The 21522-nt window shown below is 42.4% G+C and overlaps 1 protein-coding gene across 8 annotated transcripts in view; it reads left to right on the top strand.

The window, feature by feature from the left end:
* The window catches only part of KCTD1 (potassium channel tetramerization domain containing 1), a 96908-nt gene that overhangs the window by 57325 nt on the left and 18061 nt on the right, over nucleotides 1-21522 (top strand). For 4 of the 8 annotated variants that reach the window (XM_015277996.4, XM_015277995.4, XM_001231830.7 and 1 more), the window contains exon 2: nucleotides 6868-7046. In XM_015277996.4, the coding sequence (XP_015133482.1) occupies nucleotides 6868-7046 (179 nt within the window). Of the gene's footprint in view, nucleotides 1-295; nucleotides 534-1259; nucleotides 6772-6867; nucleotides 7047-21522 lie in introns of all 8 variants that reach the window. The other 4 variants (XM_046936106.1, XM_046936096.1, XM_004939811.5 and 1 more) reach the window with 2 other exon arrangements.

Raw genomic sequence — 21522 nt, 5'->3', positions numbered from 1 at the left:
TTACTCCTAAAGCCTCTTTCTCAAATTAATTAGAGATCTTCTTAAGTTATCAGTGGCCAGTCTATGATGAAAGTGTGGTTAGAGCTGTTCTGCTGAAGTTAGTTGTGTGCTGCAGGCTTGACTACTGTCTACCTGCATGTTGGGGTTTTCAGAGTGTCTTCAAGCTCTTATCCAAGGGCACTTTTCACTGTCCTGAACCTCCAGGTAGGCAGTGCTCTCCATCCAGCAGAAATACCCCTCATCCTATAGATCTTGCCTTGCCCTTGGTTCTCTGCACCTGTGGTGTTTATTCTAGGTCTGATCAGCTCTGATGAAGTTCCAGCAAGACTCATTTTGCCAAGGAAATTCAACCATGTTCTCTCCAGCTCTTGCAGCACTTCACAGGCTGGTGTGCCCAGCTGTGCCTGCATCCAGAGGAGGAGGCTGTGAGAGTAGCGTGTAGGATACGGAGCAAGGGAGACTCGTCCTGAGGGCCCACTGGGGCCAGAGCCTCTGAGACAAGGAGGACGTAGCAGTTGAAACTGTCCTGTCAGGTAAGTGCCCCAGTCACCTTTGCTGTTTTGTATTGCATCATACAGATGATCTCACCTCCAGGAGTTAGTTTCAGCCATATCTTTATCTTTTGATGGCCTGGACCATATTCCCTGGCTATGATACCCTATGAGTATCTCTGACTTCTCTCAGGCAGTCATGTGTCACACACCTTATTATGAAGTGCATATCTGTCCATATTTCTGCAAATGGTACTGAGTGCTGCAGATGTGGTAGTGGTTGTAGGCAGAGTGAGCTGCTGCTTAGTAAAGTAGTTGGTCTTGTGCTGTAATCAGTGCTTCAGCATCTCAGAGAAACCGTCCTGACTTCTCAAGCTCTCTATTGTACTTGACTGTCTTGTATAGAATAATTTGGTCTTCCATCACATGTTGACAGGCATTCAGGATGTAAAATGAGGTTTTTCCTCCAGAGATCTAAAATAATTCTTCTAGTACTACCACCGAGTCTCAGGGGGCCTAGTATCTCAACTTACTGTGGCACTAAATTGCATCTGATGGTGTTTTGGGCCTGTCTCTCACACAGCACTCAAACAATTGTTTTGGAGTTCTGCTTTATAAATGTAATTCTTAATGTTCAGAGTCAGCAGTTTAAAGCTTGCAGCTGCAAGGGAAAGAGCATTCAGATTATATTGATGAAAGGCAAAACATTACAGCACAATCGGCAGATTTTTGCCAGGGAAGGTGATGCGTTACTTCTTTGTTTTGCAGACCTGATGGCACCACTGCAGCCCAGACATCTCCTCAGAGAGCTACCATCAGTGTAAAGGTGAAGAAGAAGAAAAAAGAGCATTGATATGTGTGAAGTGCAAAAAGTCTAAAGACTTTTTGCAAAGGGTCCGAGCCACTTCCTTTGTGTCTGTTCTTCAGAATGAAGGTGAAGAGAAGGCACTGCCACGGCACTTAGGAGACTGAGAAGCATCTGGCATACTCTGTGCTGTGCATGGTCATCTCTGAACACCTTGCAGGGCTGTCTGAGGGGCCAGCACAACCTGGTGTTCTCTGCAGATGTGGCGTACCATGGCCAAAACCAGAGAACTCACTGTGAGGACGTCACTAGTCATGGAGGATACTAGGGATGGGTTTTCACCTTCCAGCAGAACAAGCTTCCCAGACACATAGCTCTGTATCTCTTTGTGCTTGTTACACCTTCCAGAGGAGTTGTTTGTACTGTACTGATACTGTTTATATTGAATAAATCCTTTCTCCAGCCTCTTTGTTGTGGTGACTGTTTCTGCTGAGCTGGAACAAAGTGGAGGGTACTTACTAAAGCATTGTGGTGAGACGTGATCACAATTTTTTTTAATCTTTAATGAAATGTTTATTTTGAAAAAAGTGTCTCCTTGGAATGAGGACACTTCTGCAGGAGCCAAATTAGAGTCATCTTAATGTTCTTGGTTTGCATGAGGGACATGAAGCAGGGTTTTGTGCATCCCCATGAGCTCCCCTAAGGATCAGTCCACTGTTATTTCAGAGTCAAGGAGCACAGCTGACTGTGAGATATAAATGGCTCCTGCTGTGTACTAAAGGAAAAAACCCTTGTGCTTTGGAAGACTTTTAGCTGTTTGGATTCATTTTTGACGCAGTGGCATATGTACATTCAAAGATGTTTCTGTTGGAAATTGCTGGTGTGACTGTGCTGACTACTTTTGCCACTTCAGGTGGTTCCTCGACACAAAGCTGTGAAGAGAAACATCTATCTCTCATGGCTTTCTACTGTAAGAAAATATAATGATTGGATTTGTTGCAATAAACTGTTGCATGATTATCATTTCTTCTGGCCTGCCTAGATGAGACAACTTGTCCTCATCTCCCCCTGAAACGTCCAAGAATGTTTGAAGTACGTAGCTGTGACTTTCTCAACAGGGATTATGGTTTGAATTGTGACAGGGAGGATCCAATAATTTTACAGTTTGGTACAAAGACTAGAACTGAATCATACTGAGTAGTATTTATACATTCCTTCTTGAGCTAAGCAGGCTCATGGGCAGTGTGTTTGCTATATTAACCCTGTCCAGATATGCCTTGACCCACAGCCTGAAATGATCCTCTTGGTCACAGGAGTTAAGTAGATGCTTTGAACTTGAATGTTGATCCTCCAGTGAGTGAGCTAGGGTTGTCTTATAGTGGTGTGGTTTTTGTCAAGGTTCTTGGCTTGAGAAGGGAACTGAAATGACTTTGATTAAGACCACAGAGTGTAAATAACACTTCTGAAACCACTTCTAATCATAGCATCCTAACATGAGCTAATATTTTCAGGGGGGAGGAGGCCTCTTGTTTCTTTGATTTTGTATGCTTAGCAGTCCATTGTAATACCTCATATTCTTCAGATATCTCTTATTTCTTCCATTTGCCACCAGATTGGCATGGTTACTGTGTTGTTCTTTGGTAGACCAGATGTTCTGGTGCACATCTCAGCCCTACAGCTGTGTGGTTTTTTTTTTTCAGCCTGGATGTAAATGCTTATTCTTTAACAATACTATTTAACTGAGTTGATGAGAAAAAAAGGCAGAGAGGTGAGGATATCTGAGAGGTTTCCACCATGATCCTCAGTACCATTTGGTAGAAAACCTTCTTGATCCTAAGGATTTTTGTAGACTCAGGGAAAAGTTCAGGCAAGGCTGCTTTTGGTTCCTTTGACTCTACATGAGGGCTCACATAGGGCAGAAAGTGAGAAGTGGATTCAAATGTACTCGAAAGACCCGGACCTATCAACTACTTGTTATTTGAAGGCTCCCCCTAGTAATAGCAGGTAAACAGAGGAGACCCAAATTGTTTTTCTCATAGGGTAGTGGTTTTGTTTGCTGAACCAAAACTTCAGTGTCCTGTAAGACCTAAATATCTTTAACCTGCCCAGCATATAGCTTTCAGCAGCTCTTTTGAGTATGTAGTTTGAGCAATAAATTTGTTCTGGGTTTGAAATCGGAACTCATTAATTTGAAAAGTTGTTGGAATCAAAATATTGGAGGGCAAATAATGATAAATGTTTTACAAAGTATCTCAAGTATTTCAGTCCACAGGAAGTGTTGTGAAACCTGGGATTTCCTGTTCTTATTTAATTTTTTTCATAGGATAAATATTGAAATGTTTGGAAAGGAAAGATACCAAGTGGAAAAGTGAACTGCTCGGAGAGCTGGAAGGCAACTGCTCCTATAGCCAGCACAGACTCTGGCTGTGCTCTGTGTCCCACTCATGAATAAGTCGGTGCAATTCCCAAGGCAGAAAACCACCTCCATAATCTCCCTCCCATGTGGGAGCAGCCATGGTTGAAGTACAAACCCTTCCTGAGCACAGGGACCTACGTGAGACAGAGCACACCAAGGCAGGCTGCTGAGGAGCCTTTTGGTTGTTTTTGTCACCAGGTATTTTAAATAGGTTGTAATTATCCAGATCCCACTGAGTTTGGTTTCTACGACTCCCTTCTCTCTTCTGAGTGTTTCTAAGGAATGGTATTTGTAATCACTTCAGGTTAGTGGAAGTTTAATTTACCAGTAGTGCCTTATTGTGACCACTTTTTTTCTATCAAGCTTGCTCAATTCATATTTGCGATAGTTCTGGATGTTCTTTCAGGGAGACTATCTTCCCATCTCACTGTCTCCGTAGCTGAACTACTACAACAATTTAACTCAAATCTGTTAAGCAGAGTAGCCTTAACACCATGCCTGTTGAACAATGATCTTCTCTGCTATGCTGGTGGCACGTGCCACACAGAAGAAGCTGTTTTTTAATCACTCAGTTCTCTGAATCCCATTTCTGCATCAATTTCTCAAGGGCAACTGGATAGAAGTAGTAGAATAGCAGAGCTACCACTGCATAATTTCAAAGTGGTCACCAAAGGAGGAGTGAAAGAGTTTCATCGTTATAAGCTAGGGCTGGAGCAGCGTTAGGTTATTGTGTTTAATATCTAAATGCTGAACACTCAAGCGTTGTTTCTTGAGGCAGAACGATGCAGGTAGCTTGAAGGAGGAACGCTGAAAAGGAGGATGGTGAAATAAAATAGCAAAGGTTTTAATATAGTTATATTTATTTATTTATTGGGAGTTTTAGTAGGCAAACCGTGTACAGGGCTGCTTGGTTATGTCTCACTTTTGGAAACCAGTGCTGTTTTCTTACCTTTTTTTTTTTTTTTTTTTGCCTTGTGAAATGCCCACGGTCTTTTGAGCTATCGCCCATTCTCGCAGTGATGTTTATCCTATGCCTTGTCCTCCTGTTTCATATGCCCAGCACTATCACAGCTCTGCTGAATGAGGTCCCAGCCTAACTACAATATTAACCCTGCAAATCTGTTCATTTTCTCCCGAGCAGCCCTGGGCAGGATATACAGGAGAATGTGTCCAATTGAAAAACTATTACAGGCTCCACAGTGCTGCAGTCTGCTAAATTGTTACAGGGCTGTGTTTTTCTGACTGAGAGGATCCCAGTAAGGGGGTGATGATGTCTATTTCATATAAGTTGCGGAATTTATTTCTCTCTTTGGTCTCAGCTTTCTTTGTTGGCTTTTCAAATTGTTTGCCTGCTTTTGAGCACTGAAATGCGTTCCCTACCCCACCGTGAGCGCTTTATCCTCAGTCGGTATCGTTTCTTGCCTTCTTATTTTCACCTTTCCAGTCATCGTTTTTAATTTTTTCTTCATTATTTTGCTAAGTACCTTGCTGCAGATCAGTAACATCTTGGGTGGTGGTTGTACCGCATAGCATTTATAGCAGACATCAGTTTTGCATAGCGTGTGTACTGTATTTTGTCTGGACTTGTCTTCATTGTGCTGCAGGCACCTCCTCAAGCAATTGTAGTGATTAAGAGTGGTATTTCTGCAAATTTATATTAACTTCTGCTTATGTAGAAACGGGGAGGGGGGGGGGGGAAAGGCAAAACAAGCAGCACCCCCCTGGACCCCAACATCTAAACCAGGCGTTTTTCTTCATCCTCTTCATTTTTATCAGTATTTGACCAAAGCTTTGCTTTTGTGTATGAAAGAAAATTAGTTAAGTACCTTGTGGTTTATAGATGCCTTTTGTTACGTATTACTTGAATTTATTGTGCAACGCTGGCCTGTAAATCATTTCGGTGAGACGTTTACCTGGCTCACGTTGCCTGTATGGTTTGAATCTTTAGCAGCCATGAAAAACATACGTGTTTTCAACGGCCAAGGGCTTCGCCAGTCCAAATTCCCCGTAACTCTGCTTCGGCGAGGCTTAGTACCCAGCTCTGTGAGATGTTTACAAAGAAGCCATTAGGTTTTGCAGCTAAAAGACGTGTTGAAAGAACAAAGAGAGTTTTGTGATGAAGTGTATCTGACTTCTCGCTGCTTTGCTTACCTTTTAAATGTAAAACTGTGTAATTTGCAAGGGCTTTTATTTCTCAGGGCATCTCTATAAGATTCCACCAGCGTGGAGCTTTCCTTCAGTAGAAAGCGCGGTCGTCCCAAAACCGCTCTCGAACGCATTTCTATTTTAATCCCCAGCTTTGAATACAGCCTGCCTTACTGGCTCGGGCAAATGGCTCTGCCCTGCCCCACCCCGCCGGGTGCGCAGACGAGGAGCACGCTGCTCGCTGGCGTTACATCCCTGCCTTTGTGACTAAAAGTTGGTTTCATCAGCATCAGCTCCCGCTCCACTTTGGGAGTCCGCCTGCCCGGGGAAGCCGCTCAGACCCGCCGCCTATGTGGGGCACGCAGGGGCAGCTCTCGCCATCCGTGTAACTTTTAAATGGAAGATGTCTTTCTCAAAGGCTGCCGATGTCCAGTGGTGTGCAGCGCGTGAGCAGTTGACTAGTCCAGGTGTTTCTGCTTCTGTTTCCGTGCTATGTGAGTTGGAAATTCGAGAGAAGAGTGTGCAGAATGGAGGAGTTGAGGGTTCGTATTTCTCTTCTGACTGCATAGCGATGACGGAGGGCTTGGGAAGGAGCGTAAATTCTACCTGTGGGTTTTAATTAAAGAAAATAGTAATTGTTCTTAGTCTTTCTGTCTGCGGCTCGTGGTGCTTTTGTCAGAGACTTTATCAGCTCTGAAATACGAGAATGAGCGTCTTTCTCTCTTCTGTACGGGTCGTCTGTCATAAGCAGTGTTCAGGAGGAACTTGTATCAAACGTGATTTCTACTTTGTGGGCTTGATCGTTGCATTCTGCCACGCTTTGCCTATTTGAAACGCAGCCAGTTGAGACTTTCGCAGATGGATTGATTTTAAAAACTGCCAAGATTTGTCTGTGCTTTAATAAGATGAAAATGGTAAGCTGAGGCTACGAGACAGTGCTGTTGACTGGAGGCTGTGGGTTTCTGCGAGGTTTTCAAGAAGATCATTAACCCAGGTCTATCTCTTCACAGGACAGTCGGCCCAATATGTCAAGACCTCTGATCACTAGATCCCCTGCATCTCCATTGAACAATCAAGGCATCCCCACTCCAGCACAACTCACAAAATCCAACGCACCAGTTCACATTGATGTGGGTGGGCACATGTATACCAGCAGCTTGGCCACGCTTACAAAATATCCCGATTCCAGGTAACTTTCAAAAGATTGTTCTGCATGTCTTTGGAAACTCCTTTTCTTCGATTTCATGCTTGGACGTCCTGAGGCTGTCTTAGAGTGATAAATTTAGTTCCTTTTGTTTCAAAATGAAATTAGGTTTCTTTGTTCATAGGAGGTTAGAGACTGACCTTTCTTTCTCTGATCCGCTGTGTTTCAGACAAATGGCATCTCTGCAGATCCCTGTGTTTACATACTAAAAGTAAAGAACACTGACTTTCTACCGTAGTTTTATGCCCATGCATCCATTCTGCAGTTTATTGCTACCAAAAGCTGTACGAATACTGCATTTAAGTCCAAAGTTGGGGATGTTGGGATATTTGTTTTGTTTGGCTTTTTTTTTTCCTTTCACTTTGTTTGTTTGTTTGTTTTCTGGTCTTTTGGAGACCTTTTTTTCCTGTACTGTCAAAGTATACTCTTAGATGTGTCACATAAGGTTATATGTAACAAAATATAGGGCAGCACTGACTTCATACTTTTTGTAGCATCTTAGGACTTTTCAGATAATTAGACTTCTAATTCTCACATTCTCACTTTATATATCTTCTAAAAGATAGAAAAAAAAGAATGGAAAATATGTGGCTTTGGTAACTTACTGGTATTAAGCAATTAGAAGGCTTTTGAATGCATGAGTAAAGGGTTGTATGTATATAGAGTAGATGTAATAGAAGTGCAGTTTTAAGAGAACAAGGGTTCACTGAACATACAGTGTGAGAATGTTTCATAGTGGGGGTGGCAGATAAACATGGTAGAATATTGTAATTCTGAAAGTGGTTATCAGTCAGAGGTTGATTGTGTCTGCAGCATTAGTCTATACCTACTCTAGAAGGAGAACTTTTACCTTCATGGTCTTTCCTCACCAGCATTTGAACAGAGATGGAAGAATTCTAAGGCACAGCTCCCCTTTCTCCCCAGCCACTTGTACTCCTCTCTCTCAGCTCTGCACTGCTAAGGCAGAAAAGAAGCTCTGCATAGTATAGTCAGCGTAAGTCTATGGGTTCATAGGAGCAGAAGACCCAAAGGGGTCCCACTGCCCCCTTGATGTGTGACCTTCTGCAGAGAGGCGAGGCTCATTCTAACGGGACAGATGGATTAGTGCATGGGAGATTAGTGGGAGAAGAGCAGTGCAATCTATCTGATCCTTGGCCATAGACATTTGGCAGCATTGTCACCTTATTAGCACTGAGATAACTTTTTTTTGGTTGATGATCATGTAAATGATTTAAATGATATTTCCCATCGCAATGAGACTTTTAATTCTCATTTGGAGACCTAGAGAAATTGAAGAGAATCTTGCAGTAAATAGAAGTACTCATGCTAGTCCATGATAGGATGTTTTGGTGGCATCTTGTCGCTCTAGTTGAATCTTAGTTTAGTGGTTCGTTTAGCAAGGACCCAGAAAGGTCCTTACTGCAATTCAAGCAAACCAATTCTCCTTTTCTGCTTCACGAGCAATTCCCTCTATTAATTATTGCCCTGTCACATGACTGATCTCCAGTGTCACCTTTGCCCATTATTTTGAGCTATTTTAGTAACAGCAATTCACAGCTGAAGCATTTATTTAGATAATTTCTTTTGTCTTGCTAAGCTTTTGTTTCCATCAGCTCTTTTTTACTGGGTTGTGGGGAATGATTTCATGAGTTTCTTGATCCCACAACACTAACTGGCCTTTCCAAAGGACATAAGGTGCACTTCACGGAGTATGGTTTTGTTCTAAGAGTAGTTTTCACTGATACTACTGCCTCTGCAGCATTGTCAGCATAGTTTTAAGTAGGACTGGAGGAGTGCTTCTAACACTGAGACCTGACAGTGCTAGGTGAAGAGAATGGTAAATAAAGGCACGTGAAAGAGAAACAGCTGGACACATGGCCTTTCTTCTGACACTTTTTCAAAGCAGACCAGGCAGATATAACTAATAGAGGCACTGCCAGACCACAGGCCCACCTTGAGAGACTGAAGCAATGTCTGGAAAAACTCGAACTGTTCTTCAAAAATGGAACCTCCCCATCTCAGGAATTTTTCTTAGGACCTGGTTGTGTTCAGCTTCTAGGATTGGGTATTAGCATTCCCTCGGTAGATGGGGTAGTGATGGGTGTTTGAAATAGTAGGGAAATGCCTTCCTGCTGTATATGCTTTCTTACAGTGCAGCAGGAGAGGCTGTTGCTATGAAATGTATGCAGCTTCTGTTTCCATGTCAAATTCACCAGGACAGCGTATTTCTTTTTAAGTGAAGAAACTGAAATATCTTTCCTAAGTGTTTAGTGGCAGTGGAATTTAAACTTAATGCATCTACATTCAATCGAGTTATTGTAACACTTTAAAGTGGAAGCTATGCCTCTAGTATCAAAGCCAGTTTAATAAATTAAACATTTTAAATCTCTTCAAACATAACGTATAGAAAACCCAAACTCTAAGTTATAGTCATTCTGTTTCAAGTCGTTCTGACATGCATTTATGTCTCAGTTCTGACAGAAAGTGTCTTTTGAACCCCTTGATGAGTGAATAATTCCAGCACAGCTATTAGAATCTGGAATTCCCAGCCACTTCCAGAACTTGAGATGTTTCTTTTTTAACATCAGTAGCTTCAAAAGAACAATTACAAAACTCGTTTGGATGTCAAGACAGTGGCGTGAAGCAATAAGCTGGCAATCACGATACTGTAGTTTCTTTTTGTCTGTGAGATCTTAACAATTTATTTCTAGCGTTGTGCATGTGTGTGTATGGTAAGTTTTAGGTACTAATCACCCAGTAATGTTTGGACCTTAGTACAAGTTGTTCCTCAGAGCCTGATCTGATCAGTCTGTACTCAACAGACTGACTTTTTTAGCGCCGGATTACTCTAGGCCAAAACTGTGGTCAACTTTGTTTAATGTTTTCTTTTTCTACCAATATCACATTTGTGAATGAGATCAAAACTAAGGCAGGGTCTAACAGATCTTTTTGGGTGAGTTGAAGCCTCCTGAGGCTCACTGTCACATGAAGTATTGCTTGTGAAAAATAAGGTCTTGATTATCTTGCCTGAAAGAGCACTGCTCCGGGGATGAGTCAAAGCATAGGTTGCAGGCTCCAGCATCTAACAGGTTGAGACATGAAAGTCATTAGGCTCCTGACTCGTATTACATGTAGTCTAAGGGCCAGAAGCCTAAAATGAACCTTTCATCTGTGGGCCAGGTACCAGAGTCATCTTTCTTTGTGAGATTGAAAGGGTGATATCCAAAGCAGCAGTTTTGGAGTCACTATGACTTGCCAGTGTGGAGGAGACCCATCCTGATAGAGCACTTTGCTTTGGAGTGAGTGTATTGTTTCTTCATCTTTTGGATTTAATAACAACTGATCTTGTTCCTCTCCATTCTCTTCTTCTTGAACAATACAGTAGGAATTGGAAAGGGTTCCTTAACTAGTACCAGGTAAAGATTTGCAGTTTGCAGGGTACATTTTCCGTAATTCTTTTCTTAGATCCCTGGAACCAATTTATAACTTGATATGTAAAATTCCTACTGACAGCTATCTATCCTTTCCTCCAAGGAAAACCCAGGAAAGATTAGAAAAGCATCTTGCTGCTGATGCTGGCTCCCTGCCCCTTCCTGTGGAAAGACCTTTGTGGGCTTCCCTCAAATGTTCATACAAAGAACGCAAGGAATTGAGGCCTAACTGAATCCTGGTCAAAGGCTGGTACCATGAAACAATGCAGCAAACAAGCAGCTTATCTTCTGCTGGCTTGAATTGAGTAAGCCTGGACTGGAATTTAAATTTCTGAAGCTGAACTAATGCTTAAATTTCATTTAAAAAAATCAGCTGTACAGAATTTAGGGGATCCCAGCTCAGATTCCTGTTGTCCTCACAAGGAAGATCCCATATGATCATTGTATTGCATCAACAGGCTTCAGGATCTCCCAAGCCATCAGTGAGACTATGCCTCAGACATGATCTCATGCATCTGAATAATACAATTTGCCAGAGCTAGGCTTCATGAAGAGGCAATTGGAATCAGTGTATCTGCCTAGAGGACCTAATGTAAGGTTAGTTTGCTGAAAAAAAGTAGTTTTCTTTACATGCTTGAGCAGGGACAGATGTCCTTTCGTGCACCTCCCCCCAAGAAGGCTCTAAGTTGTGATGCATTCACCCATGTGCAGACTGTTCCTCCTGCTTCTCAGTTGCCAATCAATGGTTATGCATATATTTATGTGAGCAAACCAAACAGTGCTGTTTGTACTCTGTGAGGAGTCCTGTGGTTTTGGAATTTGTTTTGAACTAGATTGTGCAGAATATTTCGTAACACAACATTATCTATTAAGAATTTGGGTGCCCTGCTTTATTTATGTTTTTAATTGCTTTGCTTTTGCAAATGAAGTTTTTCAGAAATCAGTCTGTTTTCAACAGCCCAGAGTAAACCTCATGGTTTTTATTCCAGGGAAGATGGGTACCCATTCTCATGGTCACCAAGGAGTCTGAGAAAACCGGGTTGAGGTTTTAGATCTGATTATGAGCAGAGGAAGCACAGGCCTGTTAGTTCTGATAGTTGAACTTAAGCAGCTTACTCACCTTCTCTCAGTGCATTATCATCTTGCGTAAGATCAAACCCTTTGCTTGGAGATGGCATTTCTACACCTCTAAGCTTTAATGCTGTCTATATGGTATGTACCAAAAGGTGTTGTGCACCAGCCTAAGACAAAGTCAAATGACTGTCATGACTAAATGGAAAAATGATTGACTTTGATCGTATGGGGATCAGCTCTCTGATATCTGTTATCGGCAATATCAACAGTGTGGTCTATCACAAGTTCAAAGCATCTGGACTTCTAATTAGTACTGTCCAAGTCACCCAGTACAAACCTTTGCATAATTCCAAAGCATCAAATTGCCACATCCTGTATTCTTACTGTAGAGTTGAAAGATTTCATTAAAAGCCTTATATATTTTTTCCTACTACAATCTATTGTGGCATCTGTTTGCATTGCTACATCTCCCATCTTGAGTTACTCCCTGCATATGAAGGTGGGTTCTTCTTGAATAGCATTTCACAATACTTCCAAATTTCTGCCGAGGGCTATTTCAGGTTTTCATATTAACCAATCCATTCATGTCCCAGTTTTCTTACCCAATCTTCCCTCTCAGCCCTCAGGGAAATTAAATTTCACACACCTGGATCTAGTTAGGACACTGGCTTTTTTTTTTTGGTTTGTGAGAGTTTCTTTTGCATCAATAGCACAAAAGTACTTAGGAGAATGCCCAGACTGTCCTTAGCCTTTGCTGGAAAGTTGGGAACAGGGCTTATTTATCCTTCATAGGTTACACGTAGACCTCCAGTGATATACTCTTGAGTTAGGTAGGACAACACTGTTCGCTTGTTTCAGAGCTTTGGCAGGTTCTGCTGTCTGAATACTGTTCACAGTTCCAGAAGAAGACACTGACTTTGCCCTTAGTACCTACTTCTGCAGTTTGCAGCACCACGCTGGAGGCTTCTTTTTAGATAGGAGGTTTGTTGTGGTGGGGCTGTTTCACATTTTGCATAGCACTGCCTCTGCAACACCATCACGAGAGTAGTCGTGCTACCCATTTCCTACTCACCTTGAATGGTACCTTTCAAACTACTGTCATATGAAGCTAGTAGTTCAGAAACAATAAATACAAAATCTTCTAATTAATGAGCTTTTTTGTTTGCTTGCTTGCTTTTTGCTGTTTTTGTGGAAATGCTAATAGAATGGGAATTATTACATTCTTCTTCCAGTCTCCTTATTTGTATTCATCTTCTTTGAAGGCATATCTGTATCAGTGGAACTATTTGGTGAGCTTTCTAGAGTAGCATCATTAAAGCAGGTGAGGTAATACTTCTCAAATCACTGTTAAAGATCCTATACAACTTACTTTCTTCTGCAAGCTGTAAAAAGCAAGCTCCCTGAAGAGCTTTGAATATAGTTATGCGCTAGCTCAGGCAGTTACCTTCATGTGAGTGGTCCAGGCAGCATTTTTTTATTTTTTAATATTTTGTAACATTCCTGGCAAGGGGGAATAGATAGAAAAAGTAGGTATGAGCTCAGTTTAATTTTTGTTACCTAGCCTGGCTTTCTCGTCTAGTTATTCACCTTTTATATTTTATCATTTGATAGCTGCATGGTATTGTGGTAAGTGAAAGTGTTTGGGATACGGAGATACGTGGAGTCCATCACTGACCTGTTCTGTGACCCAAGATAATTGACTTAACTGTGAGGTTTTGTTGCTTCCTGTCAAGGTTAACGAAAAAGCAATTTGTAAAATGCTTTGGGATGATGATTGAAAGTGTGAAAGACTGCTAACTCGATGTGTAAATGTTTATAGATACCAGTAGCTGTGCTAGAAGCATCTGATGATGTTGGAATCATCAGGAGCATGTATCAGTAAAAAATGAAATGCTGATTCAGAAAGACCATATGGGGTACAGTTAGTCTAACAGAGTTTAAAACTTTTGTGCTGTCATCTGCTGTCTCTTACTCCTAGGCTGCTGGACTGTGTTTTGTTCTGGTCACTGTAACCAGCTGTACAAATCTGGGGGAAAGTAGAACAGTGAATGATGGTGTACTCCATGCCCATTTCATGAAATGTATAGAATTTTCGCAACTGATATTGTGAAGAGAAATCTTTTGTAACACACATCTGTCAATAAAGAGCTCAGAGGGTACTTTCTGGTCGAAGATTAATTGTATCTCTAGGTGCATATATTGAACTCAAGATACATATTGACCTCACTTTGTCTCAATTAATGATCACCACGGGTCAGACATCACTGTCACCTTGGTAGAAGTGAATATTTTCTGAGTCTGAGTCCTGTACTATGTTTGCCTTGCAAGGTCAGCAAGTCATTGCTGTTGCTTGTGGCTAGTGACTGGGTGAAAGAAACAGTATCATCAGTTTAGCAGGTTTTCAGGTTGTGTGGTCAGTAACTGGTAGCGAGTCATCACTGAACCATCGAGTTCATGTCCTTATGTTGTGTCACTAAAATTGTTTTGGTGTATTAGTTGTTTGGAGGATTAAAAATGGTGTTTTCTACTTGTTATATGCTTGTGCACTGAAACATCTAATATAATAGTGAAATCAAGATAGTGGATAGTGGACGTATGGAGACTGATAAAAAATAGATGTACTAACTTTGTGTTAGAGGGGTTCATGCCATGTTTTTCTCCATGGCTGCATGAGTATGGTAGTGCAGATGGAAATATTCAGGAGTGTTACAAAGTGAAAGGTTTCGTCCCCTTATTTCTGAGGCTAGCAGTCCTCCGAGTCAGCAAATCTTTGTCTTGAGGGAAAAGACGATCGGAATCCATATTGTCATCAGGGCTCAGAGGTCTGTTTACCAGTAGACCTGTGTGAGGTGGTTTGGATCGAGATGGCAATCAAGAAGAGGAGGGATGTCAGTAACTACTGTTGTAGGGTCTGCTCATTGAGAAATCTTCTCTTTGCCAAGACTTGATACCAGCTCAATGGTTGGAAATGTTTTAGTGAGGAGCAGTTTGTTGTAGCATTTGGACTTCTGTGCTTAGTAGCATGGCTTCATAAACCAGCCTAAAGGCATCCAAGCAGTATTTCTCATTTGAAATAGCCAAGAAAATACTCAGGAAAAATAAAAGAGTGCTGAGTCTGTGGGTTGTGCTTCTCTGATAAGGACAAGCCCATTAGAAACTGAGGTGGCTGCTTCCTGCTTGGCACTGAAGGATTTGGCTTATTGGTCATTCTGGTTGGGTCTAGATCTCAGTAACAGCCTTGAGGCTCACTGCTGTGCTTTGCCTTTTGCTGTACCCAGTTCTTGCACTCAGGAACTTCTCTGTTAGCATTACATTCAGATCCTGCTCCTACATAAACTGTGTATGCTTCATTGGTCTTTCATAAATTGCAATGCAGTTGCTAAGTAAATTGGTGTCTCGTATGTAGGTAATTGCTGAAGTAAACATTTGGCTTCCAGTTTCACCATCAACACCCAGCCACCTATTGGGTATGTTTGGAGTTTTAGGACATAGATTCTGATTTCCGTCTTATTTCTTTCTGGTAACAAGCAACTTTCCTGATGGATTTCATGTATACAAGCCTGTTTGCCATTTGGGGATATGTTTGTATAGAAATTTGGGAAAACTGTTTAGGTTATCTGCACTCTTTCTAACACAAACAATACTTATGCCTTATAGTGTGTTGGCCAGGGGGTTGTCAACTGTTCCTGTTATGAGAGTATGCCCTCTAACTTAGCTGGTTTAGAGTGTATTCAAATGCAGGTGTGTCATAACCAGACACCTGTCATCTGATGAGCTTTAGTTCTCCTTTGTCATTCATTCTAAGTCTTTATTTCCTCTCAGTCTTCAGCTTTCAGTATGCTGCAGTCTCTTCAGCTGCATCTTTCTTCAGTCCCTTTTCAGCTCCAAGCACTGAGCATAACTTTGTCACCTGAATTCCCTCCTTGCTTTGGTGTCATTTCTTCTTCACCTACATTGGTCTGTCTCTTTCAGAAGGAGTTGAAGCTCACAAAGGTCAAAACTGATCTTTACCTGATCAGATCGAGGCACATTGCTTGCTTCTTGTCCATTACTCTCCATGCAGCCTTGGGTTTCTGGCTTCTGTTAATGATGACCTTCCTGGGAGAACTTAAACAGCCAGCATATTTTATGGCTACCTCATGTAATGTTTTTGCTTGTAGCAACAGCAGTTCAGAGGATGCTGTGAGACTCATTGAACTCATCTCTTCCATTGAATCTTTGAATTGGTAATCAGAATAACGTATTACCAACTGTGGTGTGTGTGTTAGCTTAGATCCAGCACTGTTGTCTCTACACTTCATTTGGACAATTTCCAGGCTGTTTTGAGACACTTTCTGCTTGCCTCAGAGATGTGAGGGATTCCTATAACAGTCTCAAGGCATTTAAGCTGAGCTTGGAGCTGATTCTTGTGGTCTGCTTTGAAGGGAATTCAGGAACGCAGTGGTCACCTTCGCACCCAGTCATGCTGCGCAGCGTGGTCTGCGGAGACTCAAAGCAATATGGCACAACATTCTTCCTGGACTCGTTTATCCTGCTTCCAGCTAACTCAGCTGAGCTGCCTCGGGTACCCAAGCTAATTACTGCAGACCAATCTTCTGTATTTCTACGCACCACTGCGTTTTGCAGTACAGGCACTCAGTAAAAGGAGAGCAGCACTGGCAACTCAGTTTTTGTGAGTCAACTTTGTGAGGATGTAAAAGAAGTGGAAGGGAAGGGTAATAGAAAGATACAGATATTTTTTTTTTTTCATGAAATGGCAGAGCAAAGCAGTATTAAATGCAGTGGGAGCATACTCTGGGAGTTCATCAATTTATAAAGACAAAGATTAATTCTACCTCCTCGACCCCAGTGGGGTTTTCATGTTAAAATGTGACTTGTCTGTCAGTCAAGTGGTAGGCATAATTGTTCTTTAAGTGACCTATAAAAATACCATTCCTTTTAATTAAAATTTGTATTTGTGCTCTTGCGCAGCCTGTATCCAAACTGTTAAAGCCCTTCTTGTGCAAGGTGCATTGCAGGTAGGGAGCTGTGGGACACGCATAAAACGAGAGGAGTGACGAATGTCCCAGTGCAGCACAATGAGGCTTGCCTTCGGCTCCGGCTGGTGGGGAGGGAGATGGAGGGATAAGAAGCATCTCCCAGCACCGCACCCAAGCTCTCTGCATTCCTTGCCTAAGACATTGCTTGTAGTTACTACTTGTGGCATAGAAAGTTATAGTACAGAGCATTTCCCATAAGTGTGTCACTTCAGAGCAAATGATAGATTACGTTCTTCCACACCCCAGAAGTATTCTTTGTGCTGTAATTAAAAAATAAACGTTGCAACATTGAATTGGAAATATTTTCTGCCATACAGTGAATTTGTTTTGTTAGGTTGCCTGGGTGTAATTGCAACGATGTCAGGGTATTAAAACCTTGTCACGAGGTAATGGTTTCCTGCCGCTACACAGTGCCAAGGACTGCTTTGCTTAGCAGCAATATTGCTGTTTATCTCCATCAGTGGTGATTGTTTTGCTTCTGTGGAACTTTTTTGCTGATTTTGTTGCTCATATGCATGCTATAGATTACAGTTGTGAGTGAACGCTAACCACAGACCTTCAAGAGTGGGAAGCAGCGCCGTGCCAGAGCACAGCAGGGCTGGGAGCAGCCCCCAGTCTGCCCAAACTTGTAAGCAATCTGAGGGGAGGCCTCCCAGAACGGAGCTCTGCCGGCCCCTCTTGCCCACCTCAAAATTGATTCTTCTTAAACAGTTCAGAGGGCCCTGGGGGGCTCATGGCTTGCATAAAAAATGAAAGCCCTTCCTGTCTTAGAGCAGTGCAAGCAGTCAATAACAAAGGAGAAAAATGATCTTTTAAGTGTATCCCATTGAATCCATTATCTTGAGGGCCCGTGTGCAATGCTTCATCAAAACATCATCATCTGGGTGATACATGGGGAGGGAGCGAGGCGGCGTTCAGGGAATTCAGAGAAGCCTCTGTGGTACAGTCAGTGCCACAGGACAGGCTAAATATGATGCGAGCCAGAAAATGAGAGCTGCAACAAAACTGATATGTTCCTCTTTATAACAAATGGATTTCATATTGTCCATGTTTGAGACACAAGCAAATTGGTCAGGAAAAGTTTGGAATGCTCCTTGCATAGGTAGAAAAGCCCTCTTGGGCATCTCTTACCATAATTGCTCTGCTTTAGATCAGAATACAAACTTTCCGATTTTGGGTGGGGCTTTTTTTTGCATTACAGCGATAACATAAAGGAGGAGAGAAAAATATGACTGTTTGGTGAGCTGTCAGGGCATTCTATCCTTGTTTTGGCAGGTTGTCAATGGGTGAGACTCACTATCGTGAGCTAAATTGGTGCTGAACTTCAGGTTCTTGTGAGTGAGTGTGCCACAACTCTTAGTTTTTAAATACTGGCATTTTTAAAATGTTTTGCGTGCCTGTAGTAATGATTTGTATGTTTTTCTTAGAAAAAATAAGTATGACAGGAAGATCTTTGCTTTTAGCTGTTCTGAATTTGCAGTGTTTACTTCAGACTGGTGTGTTTTAGCAGATTCCATGTTTAGCAGCTGAATTTTTGCAGTCAGTGTTTCCTTACTGCTAATAATAAGCAATTTGGTAGATCATATGAAGTAAAAGACAGATGCCACCAGATTCACTTCCAATAATCAGTAGTACTAATAATCGAAAAAAGATATTTTTGGAGGTCAGATGCAATGGGAAGGGGAAAGAAAAAGTTTTCCATAATGCAGCTGACCCATCAATCTTACATCCTTCAGGGTGTCTTCCATTTCCTTTGGTGAAAGGTTTGCTTAAATAAACTGAGCAGTAGGCAACGGGTGTGTGCTTTTGCACAACATCCACCCAGGTGCATTGCTGGCCACGGTGATCCTAAAGGCAGAGTGCTGTCAACATTCCTAATTGGTTATTACCCAATAACACACACCCTCGAGTGTCTTGGGACTACAAAACACTTTTTACGTAGCCTTCCTACATGAATAATGAAAACTTCAAATATTCATCCAATTATATTCAGCTTCTCTCTTGACTAAGGGTTGCCAAATGCAATTGGACATACTTCTGACATAGAATTTCAGGCTGTATCTGTGTTGGAAGGGCTTAGTCATAATTCTTGACTTCTGGGGAGAGATTAGATAACACCATGATGGTAATTTCTCCAGCCTGAAAACCTATTGTTTATTCACTTTTGCTATTAAATTCTGGTTTACTAGCAGTATAATTGCAGAATTTAAAAAGTCTATTTTTTAATTTTATACTAGGAGCAGCACAGGTTCCATTTGAAGCAAGAAGACAATTTGCTTGTTCTCCAAGTGCTGCTGATACAGCTGCATGACTGAAGTCACCGGCAAGCATTTGAAAGGCAGATGGTTATTGTTCATAGAGCTATTTTGTGTTGGTTTTCCTCTCTAATCATTTTGCTGTCAATCATGATTGGCTCCCAGTGTCTTATTTTAAAACAATTTTTTTTTAAGTCTTGCTAACATGCTGTTATAGGTGGAAGTAGGCTGTGCAACGGTAGCAGGAAGGATGCCTCCCTGCTTGCTTTCGCTGGGGAAGGCCGAACTCATGGGAAAGGATGAAGAGAAAAGCTGCTGCTTTTCAGTAGCTAATGCCTATTTGGAGGCTCTGCTTTTTGTCAGGCATTCTCATTTTTCCAGCTTCTAATATTGTTGTCTCATAAAGCCGGGCCCTGGGCCATGCCTTTCATACTGGCCTTTCCCTGCTTAGTAGCTAACCCAGATAAACTCATCAACAGAGCTACAATTGCGCTTTCCCCTTTCCCCTTTGGATTAATGGCGCAGCTCCCCGTGACTGAGTGGATGCTGCTCTCAGAGCTGCAGAGGTCTGGTTCCAGGTGAGCCTCTAATTCTTCACTGCAGACACAGAAATAACAGCCCAAATCAGGTGTGTTTCATGTGTCTCTTTGGTGGGCTTAACAAAAGGAGAGGTGAAAAGGATGTGTGTCAAGCGTTGGTTTGAAAATAGAAGCAGCTGGTAGGGCTGCAACTTTCCATTGCAGTTAGCCTCCATCTAGGTCACCTTATTACCTATGAAAATGTGAAGCTATGTAAGAGGTGTGAGTCCTTCCTTCTTTTTTCTAATAGAGTCCTGAAAACATGAAAGGTCATAGGAAATGATAGAGAACACATTCCAGGCACCTGTACCGTGCCAAAATCACAAAGCTGGTGGGACGGTTTCCATTTGTAGAATCAAATTGGCCGTGTTGTTTCCAGTCCCATCCCAAGCTGCGGGAGGGCCGCAGCACTGTGTGATCCAGGTTGCTCCCAACAGGAAGGCCTGTGGGCCTGCGCCAGGAGCCTGTGTTCTGCCCTGCTGTGCGGCACTGCGGGAAGGGCTCTGCCCCTTGAGTTGCATGTCTGAGCCTCTTTGCAGACTGCTTCCACTGGGGAGGCTGTGCACAGAACAAAATAAACGGGGTGGGGTCTGGAAAAACAGGGCCAGTGAAACCCAGTGCCAGTAAAGGTCACGTCTCTTGCAGTACGTTGCTGACTAAATGTACGTACAAAATGAGGGCACATCCATCACAGCACGGAGGGTTTATTTTCCTCATCGCTGTGCTAATGTTGTTGTGCCGTAGTAACAAAACATTTATGGGGCAGCACGGGCAGAGCCAGTCCCTGCGGCCATTATGGGCTCCGCACCTCACAACATTCCTATTCCACAGGTCTAAGCGAAATCCCTTGTTTGTCTTCTCTGTGTGTCCAGTGATAATAAATTATAAGCCAGCAGTGTGCTCCCAAAGTTAGATGGAAGATTTAACTTTGCCTGTGTTCTCTGTCTGTACGGAGCTGGCATGTCTTGGCTGACTTTGATGCTGCGAAGAAGCCTGAGCTGCCATCTGCAGTGACACAGTGGCGGTTCCTGCACCACTCAGAGTTGTTTAGCAGAGGATTTCCCACACAGATCAACCAGACCTTGAAGCACAGTGGAGAAATACTCCTTCCTCCTGACAAGCTGCCATGAGGCTCCAGGCTCGGGCAGCATTTCTCCCTGATCCCTACAAGCTATCCTCTCTGCAGATGTGGCAGACCTCTTTCCTCCTCTCAGTGGGGACGTGTCTCTTCCAGGGGTCTCTGGACATCCAAGCAGTTCGGTATGTGTTGATGGCACTCAGAGGCAGCAGGCTCTGTCACAAATCACCCTTGTGAGTGTTTGTACTGCTGCTGCCCAAAGCTTGAGCTCTCCATGGATTGCTGGATGCATTCAGCAGAAGGGTCAAAAGCTATGCAAAAGTGGGTGGTAAAGAACAGCACTGTAGGTTTCCCTCATTGAGGTCTGCATGGCTCATGCAAATACAGACTTTCTTGTATTTGGTGGTTAGCGAGAGAGTACAGTTTGACGGTCTTGGTTCATAACTGGCGTTGCTTGTTTTGAAAGACGTTATCTTCAACAGATTGTGCTAATTGGCTTCTGCCTGCCTCTGAACTCCAAGAAAAGTAGGCTTTCGGAAAGGTGTGGAAAATGATCTTTACCTTCACACAGCCTCTAACCATTTATTGCAGCCCCAGCAGCTTCTGGAGTGGTGGCAGTGGAGAGCTTTGATGTAAAAAGCACAGCTTTTGATTATCCCAAACTATTTTCGGGCTTCTGCACCTTTCGATAACGTGGTTCAGTAGATCTCCTCTAAAGATAGTAGAAAACAATTATATCTATGCCCCGTGGTGATGCAAGGAAAAAAAATCAGAAGTCTAACAAAACACCTGGATTTCTGCTAAATTAAAATTTTATTACATTCAAGAATAGAGCAAAAAGTATCAGTATTAAGTAGCTACACAAGTGGAGGGGCTAATGCAAGGTTGTTATTACATGTTCTATTTCCAGGGAGCACAGAGAGGATGAGAACATTCTGAAACAGTTTGTCCTTGAAAATGCTTGTACTGAAACTCCTATTATTCTGCAAAGCGTTACTTTGAGATT

This window comes from Gallus gallus, chromosome 2 (assembly GCF_016699485.2).
Source record: "Gallus gallus isolate bGalGal1 chromosome 2, bGalGal1.mat.broiler.GRCg7b, whole genome shotgun sequence".
NCBI lineage: Eukaryota > Metazoa > Chordata > Aves > Galliformes > Phasianidae > Gallus > Gallus gallus.
The sequence above is the reverse complement of the archived record's forward strand: the minus strand, read 5'-3'. Positions and strand labels throughout refer to the sequence as shown.